The 17,930-nt window shown below is 52.5% G+C and overlaps 1 protein-coding gene across 11 annotated transcripts in view; it reads left to right on the top strand.

Annotated features, from left to right (window-relative positions):
* NCOR2 (nuclear receptor corepressor 2) overlaps positions 1-17,930 on the top strand; it is a 391,355-nt gene that overhangs the window by 361,816 nt on the left and 11,609 nt on the right. For 9 of the 11 annotated variants that reach the window (XM_034791186.1, XM_034791190.1, XM_034791189.1 and 6 more), the window contains 10 exons: positions 3,253-3,480; positions 4,054-4,308; positions 7,240-7,389; positions 9,087-9,215; positions 9,422-9,584; positions 10,501-11,048; positions 13,783-13,926; positions 15,336-15,487; positions 15,862-16,055; positions 17,135-17,284. In XM_034791186.1, the coding sequence (XP_034647077.1) occupies positions 3,253-3,480; positions 4,054-4,308; positions 7,240-7,389; positions 9,087-9,215; positions 9,422-9,584; positions 10,501-11,048; positions 13,783-13,926; positions 15,336-15,487; positions 15,862-16,055; positions 17,135-17,284 (2,113 nt within the window). The remainder of the gene's footprint in view (positions 1-3,252; positions 3,481-4,053; positions 4,309-7,239; positions 7,390-9,086; positions 9,216-9,421; positions 9,585-10,500; positions 11,049-13,782; positions 13,927-15,335; positions 15,488-15,861; positions 16,056-17,134; positions 17,285-17,930) is intronic. The other 2 variants (XM_034791187.1, XM_034791191.1) reach the window with 2 other exon arrangements.

The following is a 17,930-nucleotide window of genomic DNA, read 5'->3' as shown; positions in this document are numbered from 1 at the left end:
TGTGCCAGTGACCCAAACTACATTTGCAGTTCGGAAAACCGCAGTCTGCGTCCAAGAGTGTTAGTGCAGTCCCTGCATCCTCATGCTTCCTCTGAGGGTCGAACGAGAGAGGGGTGACCAAAGAGAGCCATGGGTGACCGTGCCTATGATCCTTAATAGAGAAGAAGAATTTTCGAAAAGCCACCCCACCCAACAACCAATAGACCCAGGGCAAACCAATAGCCACCCCACTCAACGACCAGTAGACTCAGGGCAAACCAATAGCCACCCCACCCAACGACCAATAGACCCAGGGCAAACCAATAACCAATAGCCACCCCACGCAATGACCAATAGACCCAGGGCAAACCAATAACCAATAGCCACCCCACGCAATAACCAATAGAACCAGGGCAAAAGGTCCCCTTGATCTCACCCTGCACCCCCAACACTATTACCAAAAATAACAATCCTCGCCCCAAACACATGGGGTGGAAAAGGAGCCTGGTGGGCCCAAGCAGATAAGGCCATGTTCCATCCCTTACGTTCTTCCTCTTGAGAGCCACCTGTGGGGGCCCAGGGACAGAGTGTACTTAGACTGTTGTCACCTTTCAAAAGGGGCTGGTGGGTTTAAAGTGTTCACCATGAGAAACCTTAAAGGGGCCTGACTTTGTAGAGATCAAGCCCATGTTGGGCACCCAAGATCACTAGTCGCTCTTGAAAACGTAAGCCAAAGTGCTCATCCGATGGGATTTCCCTTTGACCAATACGTGAACATGGGAAATCAGTCATTCCCTCCTCGCTGAGAACCAACGCCCTAGCCTTCAGCGTCTCCAAGCAACACGAGCCCCACACATGCTTGCTGTTCTCTAGCAGGCTACAAGTCGTGCAGTTGTAAGTGGGGGACACTTCTCCGTCTGTCTGCCTGTGTGATCAATCTAGTCATAGGGCCTTCACCACCACAGGCCCTAGAGACTGATTGTTTGCTAAAGTGGAGCAAGATGCCTCATTTCAGAAAAATGCCCTTTGGCTGCCTGGCTTCTTTGTGATTCATACATGTGGCCAACGTGCAGCACTGGTGTTGGGGAGGCTACACACAGAGGGGCTGGAGGTTTCCCAAGAAAGAGTTGAATATTTCTATTAAATTCCAGCATAGAGGCGTCATTCTGTGTGTCTGCAGATGACAGGGTGCCTGCGTGTGCAGGAACGACACGATAGGGGGTCTGCAAGGGTAAATCATAGCATCATTTTTCTGGGTTGGAAGGAGCTGTTATGGGTCGCTTAGTGCATCCCTCTGCACCTCTAACAGGTTTGAGGTACAGGGCCCTGCCAAGTAGCTGAGACTTTGTTCAAACTGAAGGAGTGGCGATTCAAACCTGAAACGTTTCCAGGGTTATTTTTGCATCAATGAAAACAGTTTTGCGAGAGGATTTAACCAGTCCCTGCAAGGCTGGAAACCCAAACGTCACTGAACGAGGCTAGTGCATAAGAACGAGACAGTGAAATTGAGCAACTTAGCTTCGTTGTCTGAACCAGAGCTGGTTGAGTCATCCCTAAAGAATCCTCGATTTGTGGAATTTCGGTTCGTTGCCTGTCTGCAAACGGATCGCAGCTTTTCTCGCATTTATTTGTTGTTGGGAAATGACGCACGGGCTCATGTCTCTGAATAGTTCAGGGTCTGTGGCTTGTTTGTGAGTGGTTTGTTGCAAGAATTTGACATTCAAGCTGTTTTGATTGGATCCTGGGCTCACATGGTATGTTTCCCTCCCCAGAACGGATGAGCTGAGCGTAACTCTTAGAATCAGGGCTTGTTGTTACTAATTAGCTAGCCTGGTGATATTCACCCTGTACAGAGGGCGAGCACCAGAGTGCCAGCGCTGAGTTAATAGGGATGCGAGAGAAGCTTGACATTATTCCAGCTGCTTCTCCATGTATTATGAAAGTGTTTACAGCTCCTGGTGAGCACAGGAGGACGGCTGCTGTCAGAACCATCTGGGCCCTATTTCATCATGTTTATTTTGAGTTTCCAGGGTCACTTTTTTTTCCTCTCTGGTAACGTTAACCTCTCTGCTGCCGGCAGAGTGTTCAGACAGGGCTATGGCAGCAGGGTCTCGCTTCCATCCACTCGGGTCAGGTTCGTTGGACTGCATCAGGAGAGCATGTTTGTCAGATGTCCCTGGCCCCTTGGTGAGGCTAAGTGAAGATCTTTGTGAGGGCAAACGTGAGATCCATTCAGGGCAAAACTGGCTTTCGTTTAGGAACCAAACCAGGGACCTGGCAGGGCAACATTCTGGAGAGCTTGGTGCGGAAGTGGGAGAAGATAAGACCCTGTGGGCTGGAGGGTCAGTTGGATTGTGAAGATTTGCTTGTGTGGTTGTCTCTGAAACGTTTCTCATGGGTATGTCCTTAGAGAGAGAGCGGCTGAGCCCAGGCCAGGGAGCCAGAAACTCTTCAGCTCGAATCCTGGCTCTGGCATTGATCTTGGGCAAGCCCTCACCCTCTCTTCTCCTAGCTGTAATAACAGGGATGCTTATTGGCTTTCCTCTCCTGGATGCTGGGGATTAATCATTGTTCCTAGAGTGTTTTGAAGGCGAACAGGCAAATATGTCACTGCCGTCAATGAGGGTAACTCCACTGATGTCAGTGGAAGATGACTCCCATTTTCATTATAGCCATTGTAGTCGCACTCCCTTATCCCAAGGGTGAATTTAGCCCCAAAAGCGTTACCCGGGGGGAGCGTCTCGCTCTCTTTGTAGAAGCAGCAGCCTTTGCTCTCACCGACATTGCCAAGGAGATCTGCTCTGACTCGTTACCTCTTGTGCCGCGTTTGGCTCCCGAGTGTTGGGCCCCACAATTCGAAAGGCAAAACGAAAGGGTGGGGTTTTGACTTAGGAACACACTTGCCATGGGCAGAACGGGGAGAGCAGAACTCTTAGAGTCAGGTGCAGCTGGCTTTCAGTGGGACCCTCGTCCTCCTACCTAGTCACAAAGATGCTTTCGGAAATCGCACCTGTGGCCACATGCCGCCAGCCAGATTCTGACCCCAGGTAAACGATGGCAGCCTCCACTGAAGGCAATGGCAGTCGCCACTGTGACCCTGAGAGCAGAATGGGCCCGGTAGGTTTAAACAGAGAAACACTCCTTGATTTGACGAAGCTCAGTGTACATGCCAGAACCAGTAAGGCAGTGGGGGGCATGCCCCTCTGAGAGCAGCGCTTGGCTGCGAGTGTTTTCAATCTGGACTCTTCTGACTCCGTTCTTTTGCTTCTGCAGGGAGCATCACGGCTGGGAAGCCGGTGTCCCAGGACAGAAAGATCACCCCCACGACAAGAGATATCACCAATTCCAAGTCTCCTCACGCTACTCTATCGGACCATCACCATCCCATCTCCCCCTACGAACATTTACTCCGGGGAATGAGTGGTGTCGATTTGTACAGAGGACACATTCCATTGGCCTTTGACCCCGCTGCAATTCCCAGGGGAATTCAACTGGAAGCAGGTACGCCTTTATTTGGGGGCACTTGGCAGGAGCAGCCCCTGGTCAGCTGGGCAAAAAATCTGGCTTGGGCTCCATTGCTATGAATGTAGCATAGCTGAGAACAGAATGGGGCCTTTTCTTTTCTAAGCTGCGTGACAAGCCGCTGGCTGGCGGGTGACGTTCCGTTTCACAATGAGCAATGGAAACAGGCTTTTAAAGCAGCGCTGCCTTGACTGTTGAGTAACTCTTTGGCTTAAAGCCGCGTCTCGGCTGAGCTCTTCTCTGACTCAGTTCTGTCCTTACACTGACACTGCTCCAGTGCACAGTTGGCAGATGAAGGCCCTGAGACAGCAAAAAGCCAGCTTCCTCCACCCTCGTGCCCATGGGGGCTGAGGTCTCTGGTGTGTTGCATGGGCCTCCCCAGCCCGATGGAGGGTTCCTGGTGCTCACTGATTTGGGCCTTGGCTGTTCCTAAATTATCCCACGTCCCAGCTGATGCTCTTGAGCGCTGCAGTTTTCATGAGTCAGACTCTGCCGCCCTCTTGTAGGACCGTACTGCATGAGACACTGACTGGTCTGAATCTTCTCTTTTAGCTGCTGCTTACTACTTGCCCAGGCATCTCACTCCAAGCCCGACGTACCCCCATCTCTACCCTCCATACCTCATCAGAGGGTATCCAGACACTGCCGCCATGGAGAACAGGCAGACCATCATCAATGACTACATCACCTCCCAGCAGATGCACCAGAACGCCGCCGCCACGGCCATGGCTCAGAGGGCGGACATGCTGCGCGGACTTTCGCCCCGAGAACCCTCGCTGGCTCTCAACTATGCTGCAGGTCCTCGAAGTATGAAGCTGTCTGTGGTTTTTAGGTGGCATTTTTTCTTCTTGAAAGGCATAGGGCTGTCGTTCTGACCCCAGGCCCCTAGCGTAACGCCCAGCAGGGCTCCCGTGGTGGAGATCACAACAGCAGTACCCATGCGGCATGCACATTGGTCTGCGGCGCCGGGGGCAGGAGCATCTTGGCTTCGGCCGGTTGAGCGGTTCCTGAGCCATCTGTGCAAAGGCGGTTAGTTTTTGTCAGTCTTGATAGCGCGTTTGGTTTCTCAAGGCTGCTTCAGGGGCAGCCACGTGACCTTGGGCTGGAGTTTGATCAGCTCTCGCAAGTTAAAGAGGGCCAGGCCTGACCAGTGCTTGGATAAGAGCCCCTCGGGGTATATCTGCGAAGCCCGTGGCAGTGAGCCTCCGAGCCTGTATCGACACACTCGGACTTGTGGAGGCTGCTGCTGTACTCTCAGAATTGCTGGAGAGATGGCACTTGGACGCCGGGGCTCAGACTGGAGCTGGGGTGCTGAAGCCAAGAGGCGGGAGTGGGCATCAGAGCCCAGCTGCGGCTTCAAAGCGCTGTCTATACAGCTGTTTTTAGAGAGCCACTGCAAACCTGAGTCTCTCAACCCGGGCAGGGAGATGGGATCCAATTCTGGGGGCAGTGCCCCAGTGTGGCACTAGGGGCTCTGAGCTGCTGCTTCTGCGCCCTCCTCCAGACAAAACAACCCTGGGCTCCCAGTCAGCGTGTGGCTAGTCAGGATCGTTTGGTTGGTTGGGTTTGTTCTCAGGCATGGCGTGTCCTAGCCAGATTCAGCCCCCCTCAATCCCCCTCCAAACTGAATACATTGTTGACCTCCACTTCCTGCCCTATGCGGTTGTTGCAGGCTGTTAAAAAGCTGCCACCCCGAAAAGAGACTGACGTTCAGTGGTGGGCGAAGTGATTCTGTACGCATAGAGGACATCGCTTTGGGATCCCTTGGGCTGGGAGCTGCTCTAGAAGTTGCTCTTGTTCTTTGACCTCTTTACTTTCTGTTAGTAATACATGGCTGTGCACTAACCTGTCCCTGGCCCTGCTGTCCGTTCACCATCCCCCAGCAGTGGGGCCAGATTCAGGGTAAATGGCAGAAATTTCAGGTGCCAATGAAACCTTACAGACTGGAGGAGGTGAGAAACCAAGAGTGTAACATTGAAAGAGAGGTACAGTAGAAAGCTGGCGCCTGTAGAACGTGATCTGAGTGGGTACCCTGGAAACTAGCTCAGGAAAGCGTAGGCTAAGGCAGAAGGATGAATTAGTGAGGGGCTGGATAATGGCGCCTTTTCTCTCCACCGAGAGCACTTGAGTAGTCCCATGGACTTCAAGGAAGGACTCCACAATCTGGCTCATGGTATTTGCAAAGCTCTTTCAAGATTAAAAAATGCTGTGTGAGTGAGAAGTGTGGTTGTTAACAATGAGAGAAGCTTGCTCTGTGAGTGTGGGTGTAACATGGCTGCATCTTCTCAAACAGCCGAGTAGCTGATCTGTAGCTTTCCAGCTCTTCAGAACATGTTCCCGTCGACAGTGGGGTCCGTAGCCCTGTAAAATAGCATTTATGCTATTGCGCTGATGGGTCTTTGAGTCTACATTGGCTGTAATCATATTCTCACTCGATGCAAATTGATCTCCGCCTTCCCATCGCTGGGCAAAAGTGGCCCATTTGTACTGGTCTTTATAGACAGTATCTCCAGTGAACTGTGCTGAACTGGGCCCTTCTAGCACAGTGTATATCCTGAGATTTAAAAGCTGGGTATGATTTGGGGGATAAAGCAAATGAGCATCTCTCAGAAAAGACCCAGGGGGACTTTCTCATCTCATTGTGCTGAGTAGGCCTCTGTCCTCAGAGCTGACTCTGGGATGCTGCTGAGTCTCCCTCCAGCTAAAATCCCACCCGCAGGGAATCTGGGGGTCCCCTCTGACTCCAGAACTAAAATTTGTACGTAGCTTGTGCTATTCGCACCTGCAGAACACAGCGATCTGAGCGAATGACCCCAGTCAAGTGCCCCCCAAGTGAGAGAATTCTCAGTTCAGGCTCGGACTCTGCCCTTTCTCGTACCCCGGCACGTACAGAACGGGGTGTACGTAGGGCTGGAAGGGATCTTGAGAGGCCATCTAGCCCAGCCCCCTGCACCGAGGCAGGACCAGGTCTACCTAAACCATCCCTGACAGATGTTTGTATAAACCTCCAATGACAGGAATTCCACAAGCTCCCTTGGAAGCCTGTTCCAGAGCTTACCAGTCCCTGTTGGGTTCATTTCAGTGAATGCCATGTGGGGGGTGGGCGGAGTGTCCCACCCTGTGGAGTTAGAACCCCCAGAGCAGTGCCTGGACCCCGCCGTTCAAAAGAAAGCCACGCCGACTCCTCCGCTCTCACTGTCCGAGCTGAGTGGAAGGCATTAAGTAAACCAAGGGTGAAATTCCCCCTGTGAAAGATGGGCCTGAACTGGGAATTACGTGGTGCTTGGGCCTTCAGCTGGGCCTCTGCACCGGGGTGGATTTCGCCTCTGATAGTCCCTGCTCCAGGCAGCTTACCATCTTTGTGCTCTGTGTTTGTCCAGCACCTAGCACTGTGGGGTCCTGGTCCATGACTGGGGCTCCTAGGTAGAAATAATAAATGATAACCCCAAGAGTATCAATGGTGAGAAGTAGATCCTAATTTTTCAATGCTTCCTCTTTTAACAATCCATCACCAGAGGGGTTCGCCACAGAGCGGGAAACCGCTTTTAAATTACGCAGCTAGCCCTAGACAATCAGATTGTTCTCTGGCTAGTGTCCCCTTCCCAGTTGCCAGGGGTATGTGTGTTTGTGTGCTGTCCCAATTCCCAGGGCTTTCCTACCAGCATCACTCTCCGCACTGCCTTGTGTGGAGCGTGGGCTGGATCGTCATCCTGACAGTCCTTTCGGTTCTCTCTCCAGGGATCATCGACCTGTCCCAAGTGCCGCACCTGCCCGTCCTCGTGCCCCCCACACCAGGCACCTCTGCCGCCTCGATGGACCGAATCACGTACATCCCCAGCGCCCCCCAGACATTTAGCAGCCGGCACAGCAGCTCCCCGCTCTCCCCAGGTAAAACCCGCGGGTTTGAATTGCCACCTGATAATCTGCCTGGGTGGGCATGTGGACAAACCGAACCCCCGCCGCATGTGTGTGTTTGAGGTTTCCCAGGAACGCCCATTGCTCCAGGATTTCGGTATGGTGAGCCTGGCGTGCTGGTTTGTCCTGCACCCGGAATTCGTAGTCCCCACAGCTCTTACCACACTGATAGTACTTCCCATCCAAGGATCTTCAGGCGCTTGAGGTGCACAAATTAAACCAAGAGGGGAAGGGAGCTGGTAAACTGAGGCACAGAGAGACATAACTTGTCCAAGGCCAATCCAGACCCAGGTGTAGAGCACAGCAGAGTCATGCTCCTACTCTTGTCTGATCACTACCTACCAGTCCCTCTTCCCTGGGCTTAACCCGAGCTGGGGTTAGAGTTGGGGCCAGCAGGGGGCCCGGAGCTGGGGCTATGGGCGGGGCCGATGGGGGACCCCGAGCCGGGGAGCTGATCAGTAGGGTTGTTTCTCTCTTTTATGGAGGGCTCTGAGGCTGGAAGGACTGTTCTTGTCTGCAGGTGCAGCCGATGATCATTGGCTTGTAACACTGCTAGAACTTGACCTGCTCTGGCAGTTTGGGCCCGTCAGCTCTCTGCATTGTTATTTATTCAGCACCTGATGCAGGCTTGCAGCTGGGCGAGATGTTTTCCCCTCCCCCAAAATGTTCACAACTGAAGCCCAGACCAATGGGAATGTGAGGACAAGAGTTTCCCATGGAAGAACGCCAGTGATTTCTGTGGGACTGTGGTGGTTATGGGTTCTGAGGCTAGCTGCCCCTTTGTCCCCCTCCGGGTGCTCTTAGAAAGAGCTACCCCGGTCTTGGCCCTCTTGCCTCACTTGTCTCAAGGAGAATCATGTGATCCTTCGGTGGGAGCCGTATGTACCAATCGGTGCCCTGCAGGCCCAACACCTGCATTTCCTTCCTTTGGGAGTCTGTAACCAGAGATCCCTTGTTGAAGTGTTTTCTTTAGCTCTGGGGAACAAAACATTAGAGAAACAAGGACATAGCGTGCTAGTTCGGCTTGTGCTGGGTAGAGAAGAATCGCCGGGGCTTTATGAACGGCAGGAGGGGCTAGTTCCCTAGGATCTTGGACGGGATCGTCCTTGGGGTGGCTAGCCCCGCCCACTGCTCGTGACACCACAGTTGCATTCCCGTTTTTAGCACGTTAGCTCAATCAGACTTAGGGCTGGGATGTCTCCCGACCCCAGCTCCTTTCAGCTCTAGTGCAGACATACCCTGAGAGTGTTTACCCCTGTCTCTATCCAGCAGGGCCTATGCAGGAGAATGCCCCCACAGTGGGCAGGTGGGCCCATTCAGTCTCAGTGGGTTGTAATCACTGGCCTAGTGGCGCTGTCTCCCCATAGGTGAGGGCGTTGAAACCATCTGATCCCTTTTGTCAGTCGAACACACCGTCTTAGAAGTCAAGCGCATCTGTCCCATTTTGGGTACAGATCAAAATGTGCAGTTAATACAGATACTCGTGCCCCGATGGTTGCCCCGGCGTTACCCCGGTGTAAGTGGTATCAGGCCCTGGTCTTTGCTTATCTGCCAGGATCTGGTTTAGGAAGCTCGTGCGGAGATCCTGTAGCTGCAACACTCGCGAGAGTGGAGGTTGCACCAGAATTCCGCTCGCAGGGCCCCCGTCACTGGCTGCCTTTGAATTCCAGGAGGCCCCACGCACATGACCAAACAGACAGGAGCATCGGCGTCCGAACGAGATCGGGAGCGCGAGAGGGAGCGCGAGAAATCCTTCCTAGCAGCCACCACTGTGGAGCATGCGCCCATCTGGAGACCAGGTAGGCTTGGAGGAACCCGGTCCATACAGCTTGTGGATAGCAATGGTTCCACTGGTGAGCAGAGCCTTTTGGGGGGTGGGGCGGGGCTGGGGACAGTTCTGTAAGGTTTATGCAGAGCTCTCTCTTCCTCCCCATCTCGCTGTCACTTGCCCCTTGGTTTTCCATGCTGGTTTCCAGCTCTGATTGTTTGCTGCATTTTCTTACAGGGACCGAGCAAAGCAGCAGCCGTTCAGCCACTCATTCTCACAGCCACCAGCACTCTCCCGCCTCGCCCCGCACCCACGAGACCGTCCAGCAGCGCCCCAGCGTGCTGCACAACACGGGCATGAAGGTCACCTCGTCGGAGAGCCTCACCCCGTCGGTTCTGCGGTGTGTATGGGCTTTGCGGCTCGCTGCGCTCCTGCCCTCGGTGGGTGGAGGGCTCTGGGTTGTTAAGGATCTAATCCTGCACCATTGATGGCCACAGGTGTTTTTTGGTCATTGATTTCAATGGGAGCAGGCCTTAGCAGCAGGCCTGTGGTGGGCTGGCTGATTTTGAACAGGGTCTTTTCCTTTTCAAATGGCTTTTGCTGGGAGCTGCTCCCAGGGAGCAAACGGGGGGATGGTCGTGGGCTGTCCGCTCTGGGCCAAATCCAGATGTTCTTACTCAGCCCGTGCTCCAGCCCTTGCCTCAGTGAGAAGCTTTCTTCAGCTTCTTGAAGTAAGGGGTCCGGAATTTAGCCCATTATTTTGGTCACTCCAACTGGCCAGCCCCTTTTGCAGCAAACAAGCTGCGGAAATACATATGTCACTGGTGGGGTTTCCAGCTTGCTCTTTGCCCCAACTTCAGCAGGAAGCCAGAAATGATCTGATTCCTCTTGCTCTCTGGTATTCTGCCACACTCTGCCTGGGCCTTTCTTACCCCAGTGCAGTCTCATGCCAAAGTTATAAATGGGGAATCAAACACACTGGTTAAATGGAACTTGGGCAGGATTCTCCGCTCACTTCCGTCGGTGCAGATGAGGAGTAACTCTGCTGAAGTCCAAACTGGTGTAAATAGGACCAGAGTCAGGCCCCGTTCGTTTAGTTTTCCAAGGAAGACGCATTGTGACCTTCTCCTGTGTCTGTTTCGCATAGTTTGGCATTGGATCCATTAACCTCCGAGTAACATGTACTGTAGCTAATACCTCTGTAGAGTTACTGGATTTGACAGGAGCAAACAGCCTAGTTCCTGTGGGGGTGGGGAAGCTGCAGTGTCTCTCAGCCCCACGGTCATATTATCTCTGCGTTCTTTTTTGCTTTCAAGATCCTCCACCACCACCACCACATCGCCCATCCGCTCTGCAGGCTTTCCCACGGCATCCGCCCTGCGCTGCTCCCTCGGTGGAGTGGACAGCTATGCAGCCATGATGGACCCTGCTCTCCTACAGAAAGAGGTGTCCAGGGCCCGAGAAGCCAAGGTAGAACGCCCTCAGACTGACAACAACATGTTCACCTCAAAGCTGCCCAGTGGGGCAGGCCTAGAACAGTCATCATCACCTATTAAAGCCATGGAGTCCAGGCCCTTACCAGCCTCCGGGCCAGGTTCTACCCAGCAGTATAGCAGAGGACAGGGGAAAAACCAGCACCATCATCCACCCCTGGACCAGCAGCACGCAGTCTCGGTCAATGAGCAGCACAGTAGAGAAAAGAATCAAAGTAAATCCTTTTCAATGCAGGAACAGGAGCTCCGAGCACTCGGTAAGACCACCATGACAGCGGCCAGCTTCATAGATGTGATTATCATGCGTCAAATTTCTTGCGATAAGGGGAAGCGAGAAAGACGCTCGCTAAATAACGACTCCACTAGTGATGGTAAGAAATTGGAGGGGCGGGTGCCAGTCCAAGTTTGTGGCCTAAAACCAATTTGTTTATTTATTTTAGTTTTTGAATTGCACGTTTTGGTGGTTGGCTTCTTCCACTTCCTGAATTTTTTGGAATCATTTATGTTATTCTAGTCTTTTATTTTTGTTATTTGTTTTAAAAATCCTTCCTCCACCCCACCCCACCCCACCCCTTTTTTTTTTTTTTTAATTTTCCTTTGCCAATTCTTGCTTTGCAGCTCTAGTTCATTTCCTGGTATTTATTTATTTTAAATTCTTGATTTCACTGTAATTAGCAATTCACATGTGGCCTACGTTAAAGAATCATGGGTAATAACTTAAACAGCAAGGGGTCTGGGGGGAGGGGGAGGGAATGTCTGATTCTAACAGGACAGCCACATCAGACAAGAACAATGTCTCACGTTTGCACAATGCCTTTCAATTTGCTAGATCCCAAAGCAGTGTATCAATTTGTCTATCAAATGATATATCAGTGCTTAGATGCCATGGTGACAGACACTATATAAGACATAAATATAGATGGTATACTGTACACGGGGATCGTGTAGCTGCCATTGGAATGCAGCCACTTCTGGAGTGAAACACAGCAGCTGCTTAACCCAGCACAACAGCTTAATGCACAAAATGAAGAAGACTATGTTTATCTGGGTGAAACTGCTGGGGGGGGGGGGCCTCTACTTTCATGCCCATCTCTATAGGGACACTTACGGGGACAGCTTCACTTTGGTCCAGAGCAGACCCCTGGGTTCCATTTAGATATTTAGTTAATAGCAAACACCATGTAATGCTTAGCGCACAGGGGTCTGTAAGCATGTCACAGTGTTCTCTCTGTGAATCTCTCCTGCACGTCTGCCCTGGGTCCCAGCGTTGCACTCCCATGCATGTAAACCTTAGTGCACAGTGTGCACCAGACAATCCACGGGGATAATTGGAGAGGAGAATTTTTTTCTGACTCTATTCTCTGAATCTTCCCCTCTTTGCTCTTCAAGATCTTACTAATAAGCAGTGATACTTCTCATTGGGCTCTTCCAGCCAGCTGCCGAGAATGCTCTGCTAGCTATGAACACACACTCACCTTTGGCTTTAGTGGTGCATTTTTTCCTGACACTAGTAAAACACATTAAAGCGTTTCTGCAAATACATCCGAACAAGCAGATCATCGGGAAGTTATGCAGCAGCAGGATTTCCTCTGAGCCCATCCAGAGAGCTGGGAGTTGCAATGCTCCACCTTACAGTGGCTAGAAATCCTGCTCGGTCAATAGGAAGGATGAGGTGTCCCAGCCTCGAGATCTCAGCAAGGGGTGCTACTGTAAAAGAGTTTTTATTTGGAGCCAAGGCTATGTTGTGCTGCTGTGTTTGATCGTCCCAGACTAGAGAGGGGCTGTGTTCCAATGATCCATAGGCCAGAGCTCGGGACGCAGTATCAAGAATTAGCTGTATATTAGCTTGTTAAGTCTTTTCTATTGATTCCCTCCCTCCCAAGCTCTCTGCTCTCGATCTGTCCTGTGATCTTGTGGAAGTCACGCCACCTATCCGTGTCTCTATCCCCATGCCTGTAAGACAGGGATAATGACGATGCAGTATTGCCAGCTCTCAAGGTTTTATCATGTTTCATTTTACACTCCAGCTCCTGGAGAATCTCAACTTTCATTTAAAAAAAAAAAAAAAAAAAGTGAGTTTCTCACCCCATAGTAGCAGATAAAAGCTTGAAAATGTGACCTGCGTGCACCTCAAAGGCTCAGAAACCCGAAGGAAAATAATTAAAACCCAACTGTTGTTGTTAGTATTTTTGTTTAATCTTGTGGCTTCAATCTCACAGTTTTGGGGTGGCCTGTCTCACAATTTTTGACCAGTTGAGGTTGGCAGTGGTGTGATACAGGCTTTCCTTTGAGATCTACCAGGGAAAATGCCACCTAGAATAGGTAAAACCCAACACCCAACCACAACGATCATTTACTTTTCACTGTGTATGTGGCTTTTATCTGTTGTTTGTTTGCGTTTGCCGGGTGTGGGAGGTGTGAATCCAGGCCGGTCAGGTTCACTGCCTTGAGCTGTTGTGTTTGGGTTTCCAGCTCTGCAGGAAAATGTGATGATGTTTTTTTTTTCATTGTAATTGAAAAGCAGCAAATGTGGCTGTCTGTGTGTCTCTCTGTGTGTTTCCTTGCTGATTGTCAGCTGGTGGTTCTGATGATACTGGTACTGTTCGAGGCACCTGGGGCTATATCTACACTGCACGTGAAGGTGTCATGATAGCACGGGTAGACACCCCCACTCTAGCTTTAATCTGTCTAGCACAGGTAACAACAGGAGCATAGATGCAGTGATACGGGCTTCAGCGTGGGCTAGCCACCCAAATATAAACCTGCTGGGGACCCTGGGGATGTTCTTGGGCAGCCAGCCTGTACTGGGGTCCATGCCACTGCAATTTCATTGCTTTTATTACCCCTGGTTGCTAGATTAAACCTAGCAGAGTATGCATGCCCAAGCTACAGTCGTCCTTAATGCCCCCTGGCATACTAAGAAAGGCTGTAGAAGCTGCAGGGAGGCGGGTATGTCCTGCAGCTTTAGATGTAAGATCTCTGGTTATTTCTGTCACTTCTTTGCTGATGCTGAAGATCTCAGTGCAGCAGCGGTCGCAGGACACGTAGGGTTAATCACAGCAAAGGAAACTCACAATATAAATGCCCTTGCTTCCATTTCCCCAGGGTTCCACGGAGGCTACAGCCCTGATGGCGTTGAAGCAGTAAGCCCGGCGAGCTCACCCAGCATATCCCACGAGAAAGGGGCAAAGGTGCTGTCGGATGTGGAGAAAGGGCACGGGGAGCACAACGTGAGACAAAAACAGCAAGGTGAGGGGCTGCTGCCGGCCGAGGCAGATCTGACATGGCAGGAGGCCTCCTGCACTGCTGACATTCCAGCCCTCAGCCCAGTCGAAGGCTGCCAGGCAAAATATGTGAGGCTCTGTCCCCTTCCCCTTTGTGGGTGAGGAATTTCCCTCTTCCCCCGCACAGTGGGCTGTGTCTGCACCAACCTGCGTTCCCTGAAATCTCCCCCGGGACTACACTTGTCTTAGTGGTGGGCAGATTCAGGGAACAGAGGCTGGTGGTGGCAAGATGAAGGGAGGGACCCATCAGGAAGCTTCTGCCTTGCAAAGATCCGTCCGTGTCCTTGAGGAGGAGGTTGGCCTTGCCACTGACACTCTGGATGGGGGCTCAGGAGATCTGGGTTCAGTTCCTGGCTCCGCCATGGGTTTCCCCTGAGAGCTTGGCTGGGTCACTCTCTCGTCCCATCCCCCACCTTCCTTTGCCCTCTCCATTTAGACGGTGAGCTCTTCAGGGCAGGGACTCTCGTTCACACGGCGTGTGTACAAGCACCTAGGACAAGGGGGCCCTGATAGGGCCTCTGGGCGCTACCCAGTGTGAGCAGTAACGCTGCCAGGCTGGCGCCAGTGCGTGGTGACGGGCAGTGCAGGGAAGAGCTGAAGGCAGGGAGCAGGGAATGGGCGTTGGCTGGCCGTGCTGCAGGAAAGGGCTCATTCCCTTCTGGGCTGGGGTGAGGCGCACAGACGACAGGCTGAGAGGGAGGAGGAAATGTGTGGGGAGGCAGGAGAGGCTTAGAAGGAGGGCAGGATGTGTGGGTAGCCGAGGGCCCATCGATCTCTGTTTGTGCCTGGCTGGCCGTGTTTTGCTGGAGCTGCCACCAGCATTTGAAGAATAACCTTAGCGCGCCGTGGGCTTATCAGCCTCCCATTGGCAGTTCCTGACAGCAGACTGGTACAGGGAACTGCGGCTCTGCCAAGGAATGTCTCGTTAGTATATTAGCTAACGGCGGCTGCTTTACATGCCCAGGGGATAGCGCTTTTCATGGGAGCTTTCCAGAGCACTCCATAAATATTCATTAATTAATTACCCGGGAGCACCTCAGTGCCCCGCCTGATTAATAAATATTATCAGCTCCATTTTAAAGATGGGGAAACAGAGGCACAGAGAGCTTAAGTGACTTGTCCAGAGTTGCACAGCTAGTCACTGGCAGAGTGGGGGATAGAGCCCAGGTCTCCTGACTCCCAGTTCCTTGTGTAACCCCTAAACCAAATTCCCTGGAGCGGCGTCTCTGGCTTCTTTCATAACAAGTAAGTAGCATAGTTTAAAAAAACAGTTTGATTGAAGAGCGGAAGGGCAGAACAGCGGGTCTGTGCTGGGTAGGCAGAGGCGCTGTGTGATTGCCCTGGGTTGTCATGACTGGTTCTTTCCTTTCACAGCCTCCCTGAAGCTCACTGCAGCAGAAGCAGCTCACATGCAGCACCTGCGCCAGTTGCCCGAAGGCCAGCAATCCCCATGCCAGCTGCTGCCGTCATCCCAGAACATCAAAGGCCACCAGCAGCGGGTGGTCACGCTGGCTCAGCACATCAGTGTAATCAGCCTCTCTCTCCTCTTCCCGTCCAGGGGTTGTTCTGGGGCGTCTCTGCTGGGGTCAGCGGAGAATGGGCCAGGAGTGAAGTCAGGAGCCTTGGTGGCAGACCCGGGGGGGGTGGTGGTAGCAGGTCACCTCGCTCTGCGGCAACCCCTCTGGCCTTTTGCTTTTGGAGGCAGCAGAGTGCTGCAGAGAAGCCCGGGGAGAAGGGTGCTTCCCGTCCTCCTGCCTATAAGGACCAGCCAGCAAAACTAGGAGGGGAGAAATAAATAGGGCTCAGCGCCAGAGGGTGCCCTCCCATCCCTGCCACATAAACTACAGCCCAGTGAAGGGTCGCAGACAGAAGTGCTGACTCAAGGCGTTTCTTCTTCTAGGAGGTTATCACACAAGACTACACGCGCCATCATCCTCAGCAGCTCAACTCCCACCTCCAGACCCCGGTGTACTCCTTCCCTGGGGCCACGTGTCCCGTGCTGGACCTGCGAAGGACGCCCAGTGAGGCTTACATCCAGCCGCAGGAGCATGCTCCGGCCTCCAGAATCTCCCCGCAGAGCGAGGGAGACAAGAGGTGAGCTCAGCGTCAGATCGGGACAGCTATGAGGTATGGCTCATGGTCACTCTCTTCAGCGGTCTCTGCACCAGGGGGAAAGGGAGCGTTTGGAACACGTGGGAACGAACACAGGCAAACTTCCCAGTGGAGACAGGGCACGTTGTAGTTTTAACGCGGCTTAGCTGGTCACCGGGAGTTCCAGGCACCCCCGGTAGGGTTCACATCGACCGGCTAATGCAGCTTGCCCTGGCCACGCAGAGATTTTAACGTGGTAGTGATCCTGCTTTTAAAACACACAAACAACCGAGCCCTAATCCTGAGCTTTCTCCAGAGCCTGGCTGGTCTTAGGACAGTTCCCTGCAGGACCGTGCTAGAATCTGCCCCCTGTTGGTTGCAAGAGGAAACAACGTGCTCAATACTAAAAATAAAACCCAGGAGAAAATAACAACAAAAAAACCCCTAGAGAAAGTTCCTGACGGCTCCTGCTCATCTTTGTCCCTGGTGATTGGTGGAGTTTTGAGCCCTTGTACTTGCCAGCCGGCCATATTAGTGCTTTCGGAGGGTGCAGGAGTGTCCGATGTGCTCCTAGAGACTGTCACAATGTGTTAACACTGCAGCAAGAGAACACGAACTCTCTGGACTCTGCAGGTCCATACCTTCGAAGGGATAATTCTCCGTAATGTCATAGCTTTGATTGACGCATTCTAGAGGAGTTTAGATGAGGCCCCGCTCGCTGCAAATGCAGGACATCGCCCCGGGTAGAGGATGTACTGATAGGACACTTGATCTGAGCCACAAAGTCCCAGGGTTAGTTCCTCTGTTTCTGCAGTGGAACTATATTAGGGCCAATTGCAGGATTACATACGAGTTGGCTACAGCTTTGGGGCCTGTCTAAATTTAATCCTTACGATTTAGGCGTGTAGTTCAGAAACACACAAAGCGACAAAAATGTGCAACTTAAGGGTAACATTAAGGGCTTGGGTGGTTGGTTTCCCCCTTCTCCATGACACTCCAGTTTGCAGAAGGGTTTTAATCCCTCTGTGCTGTGGTTAAGAGCATTGTAATGGAATAACAGCGTCTCACTACACCATCCTCAGATCTCCTGAGCAGAGCAAAGCGTCTGCGGGGAGTGCACCAGATGATTGCATCGAGCCTGTCTCGCCACCAGACGGCATGGGAGAGCCGGAGCACACAAGGAGCACCTCGTACCCAATCTTGTACCGAGAGGGAGAACAGTCAGAGCAGAGGTAACCACAAGAGATGGGGAATGTGGACTCTTCCTGCCTGGCCGGGGGTTACAGCACAAAAGCAATACTCTGGGGTCTTCCTTCCCCTGAGCGTTCTACTCTGAGCGCTTTGGGGGCAGAGCTGGGAGCACAGACCTTTACCCTCCAATGGTAGCCTCCAATGTTGTCACTCTATGCTGCCTGCCCTTGAGCGCTCTGGGTCCGGCCTGGAGTGGCTGGCTGGGCTGACTGCCAGCTTTCTTCATTTGTATTGCTGCTGGGGTTGGATATGCCACCAAAGAACAGGGGTGAGGGATTAACTCGCTTTGCAACCTCTTCCCAAAGTCCTCCCCTCTGACTGCCAGCGCCCGGGGGCAGCGCTTTGCCTCCCATCTGTGGCTGTCCAAGCATAGTTCGTTAACTCTCCCAACTCCTCTGCGCAAAGTATTTGACCCCTGCTGCAGGGTGGTAGACGGAGGCTGAGTGACTTTCCCCAAGGTCACACGCAGAGGCAGTGTCAGGAGTGGAACCCAGGCGTCCTGACTCCTTCCAATTCTTTCCTGCAGCTCAGGGCCAGCCTGTCCTGGCAGCTCAGAGATCCCCTGCCCTAGTCCTCAGTCTCTCCCAAGGTGCCTTACCAGATAATCTTTCTGCTCCGGTGATTGGC

This window comes from Trachemys scripta, chromosome 15, assembly GCF_013100865.1.
Source record: "Trachemys scripta elegans isolate TJP31775 chromosome 15, CAS_Tse_1.0, whole genome shotgun sequence".
Taxonomy (NCBI): Eukaryota; Metazoa; Chordata; order Testudines; family Emydidae; genus Trachemys; species Trachemys scripta.
This window is presented reverse-complemented; position numbering and strand designations above follow the sequence as displayed.